This window comes from Rhinatrema bivittatum, chromosome 3, assembly GCF_901001135.1.
Source record: "Rhinatrema bivittatum chromosome 3, aRhiBiv1.1, whole genome shotgun sequence".
Taxonomy (NCBI): Eukaryota; Metazoa; Chordata; class Amphibia; order Gymnophiona; family Rhinatrematidae; genus Rhinatrema; species Rhinatrema bivittatum.
Window position 1 is genome coordinate 297,153,209 of NC_042617.1, and position 13,504 is coordinate 297,166,712.

Consider the following 13,504-nt stretch of genomic DNA (forward strand, 5'->3'; position numbering starts at 1 on the left):
CCTGCAATCCAGTCAAAACCCTGTCCTCTGAGTTGAGTGAGACACTGGCTGGGGCTTAGGACACTCTGTTGCCTGGAATGGCTATGAGGGGCCTGCTGCTGCTTATGAGGTCAAGGAGGTGAAGGATAATATCTCCTCAGATAGAAGAAAGACTTCCTGTGGCCGAACCTCGAGGACCTCCTAGCAGAGGAGGATGGGGCCCTGGGTGCCAGCGGAGAGCTGCTGGAATTTTGCATGGTAGTCCTTCGTTTGAGCCACTGTGTCTTCTACTTTATCTCTGAAGAGGTTCTCTCCAGTGCACGTCCCATCAGAGAGTCACTCCTGCAGTTCTTGACAGAGGTCTGAGGCCCACAGCCATGTGAGTCTACAGGCACTGATCACTGCGGCAGAGACCCTCAATGACATTTCAAAAATGTTGTAGGTCGCCTTGACCCAGAGTCTTCCACAATCCAGGCCCTTATGCACCAGTGATTGATGGGGTAGCTGATGCTTATCGAATCAGAGAGCCTTCTAGACAAGATACATCACATCTACCTTGCTGTTGACAGTAGGAACTGAAAGGAAGTGTCCCACATACTCAACAGTATCTCTACAAGGATTTTGTATACTGGGACTGCCACAGTGTCCAGGAGAGGCTCCACATACTGAAGGATATCCAGCATCTTGTGCCAAGTATCCTCCTCAGTCTGCAACTGAAACAGGATAGCCTCCGATATCACCCTGACAAACCCTGCAAAGAAGTCTTCCTGAGGAGACTGTCTGCCTTCCTTTGGTGAGGGGAGACCATCCGACACATTGTCAGATACATTAGAGGAGTTATTCTCCCAGGAGTCTTAAAGGCCTTCATCCTTACTGTTGTATGCAGGGGTTGAGGCACTAGGTGCTTGGCTTCCAGCCAGTGGTATGGAACCTGACTCAGCTGGCCATGAAGGCTCAGGCCCTGGTGCCGTCCCTTTCAGCAGGGGAACTTCCTCCTCTATGGAACCATTGACCCACACCGGACTGGTTGGAGGCACCACCGATGCCCTGCTGGGTGTCTATGCCACTCTGGTTACCTATATGGGCTGTGTTGGCAACATGCTAATGAGTGCATGCAGGAGTCCAACAGTGGCTTGAGGAGGGACAATACTGGCCTTGGTGCTGTTGCTGCTCCATACTGATGCCATGCACTGCCTTCTCTATGGCCATCTGCACACGCCTCTTCAACTTCTCCTCTAAGACCGCCGATGCCATGACCAATTGGCAACCAGGAGATGTGACCAGAATCTTCTTCAGAACCGAAAGGAGGATCAGTAGTGGGCATCAGGACCAGTGGAGACTGTAATGAACCCTGGGCTGATGGAGGACTGGTGCTTCTCACCATGGGGACGATCACAACAGGCACTGGTACATCCCCATGCCTGGCGCCATGAATCAGTGGGGACCAATGCAGACGCTTCTTCAGCTTCCCTTGATAATCGGATCAGTCCTTCCTTGGTGCTGAGGCTGGAGATGATGAACCTGAAATCTTCAACCTGGGGGAGGTAGATGATGGCCTGTCTCCAGCATCCCTGGCAGCCTTTGGCATTGATGAAACTGATGACCTCCGCTGATGTCAATGGCTTGGTGTTCATCGGTGCAGCTCTGAGGTTCTTCTGTGCTGATGCCTCTGATGCTGATGTCGATGGACTGGTCTTGGTTCGAGGAGATGCCCCATCTTGTTGATGTGGATCTTATGTCCTTTAGGGGTCATCTTGATGAACTTGCTGCAACCCCGGACACTGTGCAATGCCCTGAAGCAGAGGACACATCTATCATGGGTTCCGTGATAGACATTGTCCTCATGTACAGATAGCACTGCTTGAAAGCAGATGCGGACATGTTGCCTGGAAACAAAAGGGACTCGATACTGAAATCAATGGAGGCGGCACTTGATAGCAGGCAGGCACTGAGAGTACCATCACCCCCAGGGATCAACTGCAAAAGAAAACTTACCTAAAATGTCGATAAGCCTGGCGAAAGATAAGGGAAGAAATGAGAGGAGAAGGAGTTCCTCATGTCAACCACACATTCTAGCAAAAAAGACATGAGCAAGAGGGAAAAAAAACAATTTGAAAACATTTATAGAGAGGCACTGCTAGTTGCCGTGACACACGAGTCCCCATGGGAAAAGGAGATTGAGGAGACCCTGTGTAGATGTGTGATATATCTAGTCCTGGGGGAATTCTGCGTTACTGCAGAACACAGAATTTGCTCAGAATTCCCCCCTTTGCATAATTACCAAATTCTGTGCAGAAAATAGCAGAGGAGACCCCAGCATGCTGCAAATGGAGTGCGTCCTGCTTGTGCTGCGGGACGCGCTCCGTTCGCAGCGAAGATGAAGGCCCCGGTGCGCAGTTCGCGGCGAAGATGGAAGGCCCCTGTGTGTCACGGAGGGTGCTCCGCTCGCAGCGAAGAAGGAAGGCCCTGGTGAGAGACTGTGTGTGTGTGTGTGAGAGAGAGAGAGGGGAGGGTGAGAGACAGAGCATGGGAGGTAAAAGAGTGGGGGGGGGAGCTTGAGTGTGGGTTTCAGAGAGAGGGAGCCTATATGAGGGGAGGGGGTGGGGGAGGGGGAGGGGAAGTGAGAGAGAGCATGGAAGGTAAGAGAGGGAGGTTGCTTGAGTGTGGGTTTCAGAGAGAGGGAGCCTATATGAGGAGATTGTGAAGAAGTGTGTATGTGTGTGAAAAATTGGGAGCTCATGTGTATGAAAAAGAGATTGTGTGTATGTGAGGGTGCTAGCCTGTGTGAAGGGATTGTGTATGTGTGAGACAGAGCCTGTGTGAAGGGGTGCGTGAGAGAGAGACATAAGTAGCCTGTGTGAGGATGTATGTGTGAGAAAGAAAGGGAGCTTGTGTGGGTGTGTATGCAAGAGAGATTGCCCTATATGAGGGGATGTGTGTGGGCGCGAGAGAGTGAGGGAGCCTGTATGAGGGTGTGTGTATGTGTATTAGAGAGAGGGAGCATGTGTGTGAGGGGGGGACGGGACACAGAGGGAGCCTGTGTGAGGGGCAGTACTGAGAACAGGGTCAAACTCTGGGACTGGCGATAGAGTGGAAGGGGTTGAGCCTAGAGGTGGAGGGGAGAGATACTGGCAGGTGGAGGAGTTGGGGGCCTGAGAGGGCAAAGTGGCCAGGGGAGTAGGGAGAGTGAGTGGAAGGGACACTCTTACAGTGAATTTCTAGGGAAATTCTGCTCAAAATATTTAAAATTCTGCATCTGTAAGTAATAACTTTTTTCTGTATTAATTTAAAATGTAATTACTTAGACTGTCATGTAAATTGTGCTATTTTGACCAATATAAAGTTTGCAGAATTTTGCAGAATTTTCAGTTTTTCTGCACAGAATTTTAAGGTTTTTTTGTGCAGAATTCCCCCAGGAGTATATATTGCATGCATGAGCCTGCCCCGAGAGGCTCAAAGCTATAGAAGCTTTGACATAAGTTTTCTGTGCCGGGCTCCACTGGATGTCACCCATGTGTGAGAACTGCCTTCCTATTTGTCCTTGGAGAAAGAACAATATGCTGTAAAGAGAAAAGCAAAAAAGTACAAATGTTTGTTTTCAATTTAAATATCAATTCTGTGACTTTGGAAAGTTTGTAATTTTGTTTTTTAAATTCTAACTAATTACCTGGGGATAGTGGTATTCTTTTTCTGTTTTGTTTTTTTTTAATTCTGTTTGTTTGCACAGATAGTGGTATTCTACGCCTACTCCTGTTAGCTCTAAGTGTTGTAATTTGTGTGTAAGGGGAGGAAAGGAGGAGAGGTGGTTTATACTGCCCTTTTACTCCTCTCATTTGCCCACCTGCATCGCCCCACCCCTGGCTCTTTGAAGTCCGTAATCCAAACTTGGGCTGTCTGAATGTGCTTTAGAGTTTTTTTTCCAGGGTTGGCACAACGGAGTGATAAGCTGCAGGGGTTTGTAAAATTACCTTCTGCTGTCGATCCTCTCTCCTGACCACCTCCTGTTTCTCACTGCCATCACGAGGAGAAATGGATCAGGCTGAGGCATGCTCACACCTTGATTCCTCCTCCTCTTATGCCAAATTTTTAAGTTGCACAGGGCACCACAAACCTTGTACTAGCCCAGGGGTAGATGGCAGGGAAATATCAGCCTGGAGGATTTTTTTCAGAACTGGCCTATGGAATAACTGGCGCACTCATGCACTTTCTCTGCAGTGCATGTGTCAACAGCTCCCAAAAGCAAGCCAAGTCAACCCTGGAACCTGGCAGAACTGAGACAAAATACCTCCAAAATAAACTTCATCTTTCCTAAATAACTAAAAAGTTGAGCACATTCTAGACCAACGGTGAGCAGCGCTGCAGCCTCCATTTCATCCATGAAAATTGGTTGGGCTCCCTACACATGTGCTTATATCTTTTAGAGATATATCCTGGATCCTGGGTCTGGTTCTTGAACCAATTGCAAGTGTTGACACTGCCAGCCAGTGTCAGACACCCACCCACAAACAGTCACAACCAGATTTTTAGACTGCAGAAACTTTGTATCAGTGTGTATGTGCCAATACACACTGTTGACAGTAGGAACTGAATTTAAACGGAAACTAAAGACCTGGGCCAACAAATGTAAACGGAACCTAAAGACCTGGCTATTTAAACAGGCATACACCTGAACATGCCCTCTAACCTTCCTCGCAAGTGTTCTTCCTCCTCCCTAAGCACCTCCTGGCAAGGCATCTCTTTTGTCACCCTCTACTTCCCTCCCTCCCTCTCCATTCTCCTCTACACTTTTCTCCACCTTCACACCCTCCCTTCCCCCCTCTTAAATCCCTTACCTTACAGCATTCCCCTCTAAACTCGCTTTCCCATCAATCCCGTCCCTCCATCTCCCCGACCTTACTCTTTCTCCCCACCCCATCCCTTTTATTTAAACACCCGTGTTTCCATTTCCACTGCATTTACTAAAACCTTTTTTCACTGTAAATTCTTAATCCTTCACGGCTCAAATCTCCCCCTTCTCTCTGACCCCCTCTCATCTCCTCACCCCTCCACACTTCATTATTTATTTATTTATTTATTTAAGGTTTTTATATACCGACTTCTGGCGCGCAATCCCCGGCACAGCGGCAAATGGCTGCTGTGCCGGGAGCCTCTGCCCCCGGACCGCCCCTTTAGTAAAGCCCCGGGATTTACATGCATCCCGGGGCTTTACGCGCGTCACCGGACCTTTTCAAAATAGGCCCGATGCGCATAACCCTTTGAAAATCCGGCCTACTGTGCTAGGAATAAAAAATTGTACATCAACATAAAATTTATAAATTAAATCTAGTGCAGCCATAAGGCTGTACAAGTGATGAACAAAAATATTAAGAAATACACTCTTAGTTCATGCTACTCTCACTTGAATACCAGCCAGAACACCCCCTCATCTTGCCACATCAATTGCATTCTCCTCTACAAACATGATTGAAACCATTTTACTACAACTCTCCTTAAACCAATAGACTTTAATTTAGGACTCAGTTTTGTGTATCAGCTAGTGTCAAAAGCCAATGATAAAGCCCATCTGCACGAAAATGCTTATTGTCTTGTATTGCAGGCTGCAATACAGCTTATCTATCTAATAAGGGTAATAATACTATCTCAGTCGTGTATGGTTTTTTTTCTAAATTTATACTTATTCTTTGTTCAATATATTTTCCTCTATAAACTTATCAATTAAGATAACTATCTTTGCAAGATCCTACTCAGAGTACATTAAGCTGATATAGGATGACAAATAGACAAAAGGGTACAGAATATGTCTAGTGTTTGCTTCAAAACAGATGGTACTTCTCCATTCATCAAAGAAAGATTGCCAAGTAGAATTTAGCATTCACTTATAGACGTAATCAAATTCTTAAAATCCAAACTGATCAAGGATTTAAAATACAGGATGTTCACGCGATTCTGGCAAATGAGCTCACGTCACACTGAATCACCCAAACCGGCTTACACGGGTCTAGTTTTGCCCCACTGCATGCATAAATTTGTAAGTCTACATTTCCGTTGATTTCCTTGAAAGAAAACGAATTACATATGCAAGGGGGGGAGGAGGTGGCCAGAATGAAACAAGTCCAGCTACTAAATTACTTCTGTCAGCCAGCCTCACCGTTATGTTTGTTTACATTTCCGCATTTATTTGTGTAAAATTGACGCCCATAGTTATCTGGTCTAGCCCCTCCCTTTAAGAAGCGGTGTTACATTAAGGGATGGAGGCGACGTGCGAAAGTCCTGCCTGCTCATTCCTCTCCTCTCTCTCATTCGAGAGATCTCTCGGGGGGGTGGGCGGAGCCATTGTATAGAAAGCAATTGCTGATAGGACCATTATATTCCTCTCGGGGGCACTTGGAAAGATGGGGGCCCCCACCAGGCATGTATTCAGAAATAGGCAAAGAGATTGGGCAATGGAGGGGGTGGGGTTTCCGGCTGGATCCGCTGTCGAGCATTGGATGGCGCGGAGGCAAGCTTTGGACGGAAAGGGTGTGGGCTGAGCCGGGGTCTGCGCCTTTCTCGGTTTGCTGCGATCGCGTTTCGTCGGACTGCGCCCATTGATGGAACATGGCGGCTCTCTCAGCCTGGTTCTGGAACGAGCGGTTCTGGCTGCCGCAGAACGTTACCTGGGCCGACCTGGAGGAGGAGGAGGCGGCGGCTGGGCTGCGTTACCCGCGGGTGGGGCACCTCCTGTCTGTGGTCCCGCTGACGTTCGCAATCTTCGCCTTGCGCCTCCTGTTTGAGAGGTGAGAAGCCGCTCCTCCTACGCCATCACATTGCCCGGGACCCAAGGCGTCCGGTGCCCGTTATTCAGAGGGAGCCGGAAAAGGGAGAGCGATGATTGCCTTGTTTGGGGACCGGGTGGTTCCGGTCCTGACTTTCCCTCTTCTAGTGGATGTAGGGCTTTGTAGTTCTGTCTGATTTTTATTATTATTATTCTTTTTTTTTTTTTTTGAGTCGTCGGAACTGCAATTTTCTCCGTGCAGTGAGAAAAAACTAGGACTGGTGCAGCCTATTCTGAAAACTGTGGAACTAGTTGGCTACACTTGGAAGGAGGGGAGGCTGCAATAAAAGGAGATATGGATACGTTGAAGGGGTGGGGCACAAGGAAGAGAGGCTGGGGTTGTATGTATGGACTAGGGAGGGCTAAAGGGGCAACGTGGAAGAAAGATGGAAGTTGCTATAGAGAAGGGGTGAGGAATAAAAATTTCATATAAGTAGTGAGCTACAGAAGTATATAGAGTGATGCAGAATCTATATTGCAAGTGCATAAAAAATTACTCCTGGTCAATTCTTTATATCCTAATTTCAGTAGAATTCTTTACACCGACTTTTTGGCACTTAACAGGCTACAAAGTTTGCCATCTTTGGAGTAGCAATGTTTGGCCTATGTCAAAGAGCTGTTGTAACGTTATCCTCTCTTAGTCCTAGTCTATACATTATACATTCATTCTTTTCGCTTTCCAAGAACCAGAGTGGTGGCCCAGATACCTGCCACATATGGCTTTTGAGCTTCCTGCTAAATTACTCTAGTTGAGAATAGGTCTAATGACCAGAGGTGTGAATGAAAACAGAAGAAACAGAGTATCTGTAGAACTGATGGGTAAATGAAGGAAGAGTGAGGGGGGGGGAAATAAACCTGGAGTATATATGGAACGGCAGCTGTGGAACCAGGTTAACAGTGGCTGGAACAGGGACAAAAAGCTCTGGGAATGTGAGGAGCTGAGGAATTTAGTATAAAATGTGATACTTTGAAAGTTTATATACACCATATTCTAATAACAAAAGTTAAAAAGATATGTTATGAAATACTATTACATCTATATACTTAAATCTTAAGTTAATTTTAATGTAGATGCCATTTCATTTGCCTAACAAAACTTGAGTGATATAGAAATAACATACTGCTATTGCCTTTCTTGGATTAGACAACAAAAAGAAGCATTTTACACTATCTTGCTGTGTAAAATACGTGAAAAAAGAATTTGGTCTACCTGCCCAGATAGTTGAGCATGGTGCTGTTAGGAGTATCCTGCACTCATTTGGGCTTCGTCCACTAAAGCTTTTTTTCCCCATTCTGTGTTTTTGGGCAGAAGGCTTAGTAAATCAGACTCTCTGTATTTAATCACTATAGGAAAAAGACAGATATATTTTGCAATCCAGTGTTATTGAAGGCTTTTTCCAGTCACCAGCTCTTGAAATGGGAAGGCATGAGAGATGTCTTCTGGCCAAATTCTGCATATAATAACCCATCTCATATGGTGTAAAGATGAACATTTATCCTTGAGTCAGTATTGGTGACCCCAGGATAGATGCTTTCAGAATTTCTTGCAAATATAAGATGAAATAACTTAAGAAAACTAGCACCGCCTAAGTTGAAAGGACTGCAGAGACTGCACATTTCATGACATGGAATCCTGTGTGTGATTCCAGCTGATTTGCTCAATCTTTCTACACCTGTGTTGTAGCTTTAAGGAAGGTACTTCTCAGCCTGAATATTACTGCTGCTGTTATTTATTTAGATTTTTATATTCAGCTTTTCTCCCTTTTTCGGCACTTCAGAGCGGATTACCTTCAGGGACTGTAGGTATTTCCCTATCCCCAGAGGGCTTTAGTTAAGTCTCTGCCTTGCTTAACAGGCAATCACTGCTCACGGACTGCAAAGTCTGTAAAGTGGAATGCTGTAAACATTGCTGGAGGGCTGTGTACATTGGTGCATATTACTGTATACTAGCGTATAAAGCATGTTGCTTCGAAAACAACTGTTGCTGTTTTGTTTTACTTTTTTGATGGTTTCAAAGTTCTGCAGGAGCCAGTGTGGTGTTTGGGGGAAAGGGTTAACCCTTGTCCGGGTGTCCTGCTCTGTGTATGTGTCTGAATATGTATTTTGTTGCAGCTGGTAAGATGGGATATTTTGGCTTCTGTTAATGTAGTGGACTCTTGCCTATTTCACACCCATCTTTTTTGGCAGCCTAATCAATTTTCACTCATGTAATTCTGGTTGGGATATTAAATTGACATTTGAGGCTCGAGAGACTTTGCTTCTTGGGAAGATGAAGAGGAAAAGTGGAGACTTGCTTCCGGTACAGGATACTGAAGACAAATTACATTACTAGTACAAGCTGACTGAGAAACATGTATAATTCCCTGATTGGACTCTGTGTTTAGTGATGGTTCATCTCTGACCAGATACTCCTTTCCCAACCCTACTGCCTCAGTGAGCAATCAAAGATTAGATTGATTTACTTTAAGACTTGTGATTAATCAAGTACTGAATAAACAAACACGAGAGATTGATGCATGTGATACAGAACTTGGCTTTACCAATGTTAAGTTTACAAAACTACCGTCCTTGTCGCAGCTTGTATCATTTTATATAATGCCAGACAGGAAATGTGAGTTGGATTCCTGGCTTTAGGTATTCCTGTGTTAGCAACTAGACGCCAAGCTAACTTGGGCACCGATGGCACTTTACTGACTTCATTTTAACTAAATTGCTTACTAGACAACTGGCCTACATGCATGGTTCCTTGATTCACAGACTGCTTAAGCCTTCACTCGGATCTGTTTCTGCAATGTAAGTCTAATCTTTCTCAGCCAGAGACCAATTTGACAGCAGATCTTCTCTCGCCTCTTTATTCATCTCATCCTGTTTCTCCTGTGCTGAAGGATTTGTTCTAAAATGCCAAGCTTCTGTGTTCACTCGCAGACAGTAAGGCCCCCCCTGCTGCTATTCTGTGGCTATGGGCAGAAGCACAAAGTACAAGCACCCAGCCTGGTTAGAGCTGTCCCAGGACCTAAGAGGGACAGAAATAAAAATGGGCATAAGAAATGGTTTGTATTTGGTATGTTAGGAAGAGAATAAAGAGACCACTATGCTTCAGCAAAAACAAAAAAATAGTAAGAGCAACAAGAATTAACATTTAGGAAATAGACAGTAGTAGGAGAAAGAGGCAGAATTACCAGAAGAAACAAAGGGAAGCAGGAAGGAGAATATGACAGGCAAAGGTTCAAATGGAGGAGTTTATTACCAAGCAGTAGATGCAGAGGATAAAATCTTTTAGATGTATGTGATGAGAGAGACTAATGGGAATAATAAGAATTAAAAGGGAGGAAGGGATTAGTAATGAGGCAGATCAGAAGGAAAATAGATAAATAATTTTGCTAGGTATTCACTCTAGTAGAGGGTCAGGAAGCAAAAGGCGAGGACAGAAGGGGCTGTGGGGTGAACGCATTACCATTTACCGATGATGTACTGGCACAGCTGGGAGTAGATGAGGCTATGGGACCTGATGGGGGTTCATCCCAGGAGGTGCTGACCGTGCCCCCCACAGCTCATCACTAGAAACAGGAGAGGAGCAGATGTAGCACCGCTCCCCAGGAGAGGCAACAAGGAGGGAGTGGAAAACTACAGACCGGTTAGGTTAACATCAGTGGTGGGTATTGGGTAAGGCAATTGAAATATTACTGAAGGACAGAATAGTATAATACCTTGAAACTGGGTTACAGGATCATTGGCAATGTGGTTTCATAAGGGCAAATTTTTGCCTTACAAACTTGATTTCTTTGAAGCGTTCAGAGTAGTATTTTTATTTTATTTGGATTTAGCTCACATTACTGGTAGATCAATTTGAGTTACATTCAGGTACAGTAGGTATTTTCCTATCTGAGTGCTTATGCTCTAAAGGGTTAATTTACTATGCCATGGTACACATTGTTTTTCTGCAGATGGAAAAATAGTGAACCATGGAAAAATATTGGGGGGGATGAGGGGGAAACTGCACAGTGGCTAACCCCTTTGCCTGAGGCTGCCATCTTCTTAAAGGGCCAGCAGTGAGCCTGAAATAACCTCTCATTCTGTCAAAGCCCCCCCCCCCCCCCCGTCACCTCTAGAGATGGCCCAGCCATTTAAAAAAGTGTAGAAAAAAAATTGTATGAAGTGCCCAGCCCCTACCCAAATATCTCCTGCCAACCTTCCTTGATCCCTGGCCATATCTGGTGGCATAGTGAGTTCCTGATAGTCTAATGGGATCAGAGCGCCTCCTAGACTCCAGGCCAGCTACTGCCATTTTCCAGAATGGTGCTGGCCTGCCTTTGCTCCATCACATGATAGGGGAAAGGGACGGCCAGTGTTTTGAAAAATGACAGCGGTTGGCTGAGAGGACCATCCAAATAAGGCCACAAATTGGAGCCAATAAGGCCAGAGTTTTAAGAGCAAGGCTAGGACAGGAGGCAAGACTTACTTAGACAAAGTATAGACCTTGAGGCCAGAATATAACAGGATCCATACAGGAACAATATGGCCATAGAGGTGGGAGGATTAACCAGAGTGTCTAGGCAGCAGGCCATAGAGCTGTAAGGACTAGAAAGATAGTCCAAAAGACCTGCTGAGGCTCTCTGCTAGCAGAAGGCAAGACCTGCACAGCAGGGCCTTATAGCTGGTGAGTGTGACAAAGCAGGTGAGAAATGTAATTGTGTATTTGGGAAATCAATACCACACTTCGAGGTGTAAAATGTTTTTTCTGTTCTCTTAATGAACCACCAGTGAATGGGAAAGTATCAGAAAAATATACTCATTATAAAGTAATCCGCAAGCTCTTGCCTGCAATGGGCTTCAACCAGCATCGTACACTAGGAGCACCATGCTTACATCACTCACTTAGACCCATTCACATTTAAGAACTAAACACTCTTTATTACCAAAAAAGATATTTTCTCTTTTCTTATATTTTTTGCATACTTATCTTGCCACAGAATCCTATTCAAAAACCTCTTCTCTAAAAGCTAATTCACTCAGGTGCTCCAGTATGAACCCCCACAATCATCCCGACATTGATCAATGTTTCGGCATTTCTGCCTTCCTCAGGGGAACAGACGAACACTTCTACAAAGACCAGATAAAAACCGTGAACAACAAAAAATCTTCACCCAAAAACAAGTCTGTTCCCCCTGAGGAAGACAGAAATGCCGAAACATTGATCAATGTCGGGATGACAGTTAACTTTCAAAAAAATCGATTTTCTTTTTTCATACTGAAAATTGGACAGGGGCGGGATGGCGGAGGAAACTGGTGCCGACTCTGATGGCAGGCAGGAGGGCTTCGCTCTCTCAAGACTGAGTTACCGACCCGAGCTGAATTTCAGACCTAGTTCTGTGGCCTTTGCCAAGATATTCAAAATTATAAAAAAGATTATGGATCATATGGGAGACACGAAGGAGGAGATTTCTGAGATGGGACGGCATATTTTCAAATTTGAGATTGCTACCAAATCCCAGGCTGATGAGATCCGGCGCCTGCAAAAAGATTGCAAGTCCTTACAAATTGAAAACAATACTTTGCAGTGAAACTGGAGGTCTTGGAAAATAGAACCCGCCGAGCAAACCTAAGGTTCTGCGGGGTACCTGAGACCTCAGAGTATTCAAACTGTATGGCTGCGGTGACACAGATTTGCAGGGAAATCTTGAGTACAGAACACTCCTCCGATATCTCTGCTTCCACCTCCCAGGGTCACATCAAGATTGAGAGGGCCTACCGAGCCCTAGGACCCACAATGGCAAACTGGCCATGCAATATCATTGTGTGCTTCCACGAATACACTGTAAAGGAACAGATATTTTCTTTAGCCCAGAAACACTCAGCCAACCAGTTGGAAGGTCAGGAAATTCAAGTTTTTGCAGACCATCACCCTCAACGCTCAAGAAAAGACAAGACATGCGGCCTATAACAAGAGTTTTGTAAAAGGAGAAAGTCCAGTACCACTGGCTCCACCCATTTGGGCTTTGGTTCTCCATAAGAGGCTCTCTTCGAGTGCAAACTGCTGCGGAAGCTACAGCGATTTTACAAGAAGCTAGCTTTATGGTACAGGACGCTCCTCTGTGGCCCTCGACAATGGCTCAGCAGTAAGAAGAGGCTCCCTGCTGGCAGAGTGGGGAAGGGGCAGCAGGCACCTCTGCAGAAATTCGGAGGGTCCTGCACCTGATACAGGAAATAATTTGATTTTACTGTAATGACTTTTCTTACTGCTATTTTTGAGTCTGGCTTCTTAACTGCTCTGGCAGCTGAGAGCTATGTTAAGGTGCGATGGCTTGTTACTTAGTCAGGAATGTCTATTTACCTGTTTTTATGGTTCTGTTAATGGAAGTTGTGACCCCTGGCTGTCAGTACTTGCAGCCTGGTGTGGTGGGAATTTGCGGGTACTTGTATGGTTCCTCCTGTTGTCCTTGATATGGAACTACTATTTTTTTTTGGTTGTTTTGTTTGTGGTTCCTATAGGGTGGGTGGGTGGAAGAAGATAGCGTGGGGATTGCTATGCTCTAATAATTTTGGTAGGGGTGGAGTATCCATGGGGAGTTGGCTCTGACTCCTGGGTTCAGGATTTGGGGTTATCATTGGTATAGGATAAGGGCATCTGAGCTGTTAGATCTCCTATTCATGCCCATAGGTTTAATATATTATTCCTCCTCGAACTATGGTTTCCTTTAAAATTTTATCACT

The 13,504-nt window shown here is 45.3% G+C and overlaps 1 protein-coding gene and 1 long non-coding RNA gene across 4 annotated transcripts in view; one reads left to right on the forward strand and one right to left on the reverse strand.

Annotated features, from left to right (window-relative positions):
* The window catches only part of LOC115087610, a 74,870-nt gene that overhangs the window by 45,740 nt on the left and 15,626 nt on the right, over window positions 1-13,504 (reverse strand). The window contains exon 1 of one of the 2 annotated variants that reach the window (XR_003855560.1): window positions 6,636-6,819. The exons of the other annotated variant lie outside the window; for it this stretch is intronic. This is a non-coding gene — a long non-coding RNA (uncharacterized LOC115087610). Of the gene's footprint in view, window positions 1-6,635; window positions 6,820-13,504 lie in introns of those variants that run through there. 2 annotated transcript variants of the gene reach the window in all.
* CERS5 (ceramide synthase 5) overlaps window positions 6,367-13,504 on the forward strand; it is a 98,052-nt gene continuing 90,914 nt past the window's right edge. The window contains exon 1 of one of the 2 annotated variants that reach the window (XR_003855559.1): window positions 6,367-6,755. Coding sequence is in view for 1 of the 2 variants with exons in the window: in XM_029595012.1 (XP_029450872.1) it covers window positions 6,577-6,755 (179 nt within the window). In the remaining variant the exon portion in view is untranslated. The remainder of the gene's footprint in view (window positions 6,756-13,504) is intronic. The other variant, XM_029595012.1, reaches the window with a different exon arrangement.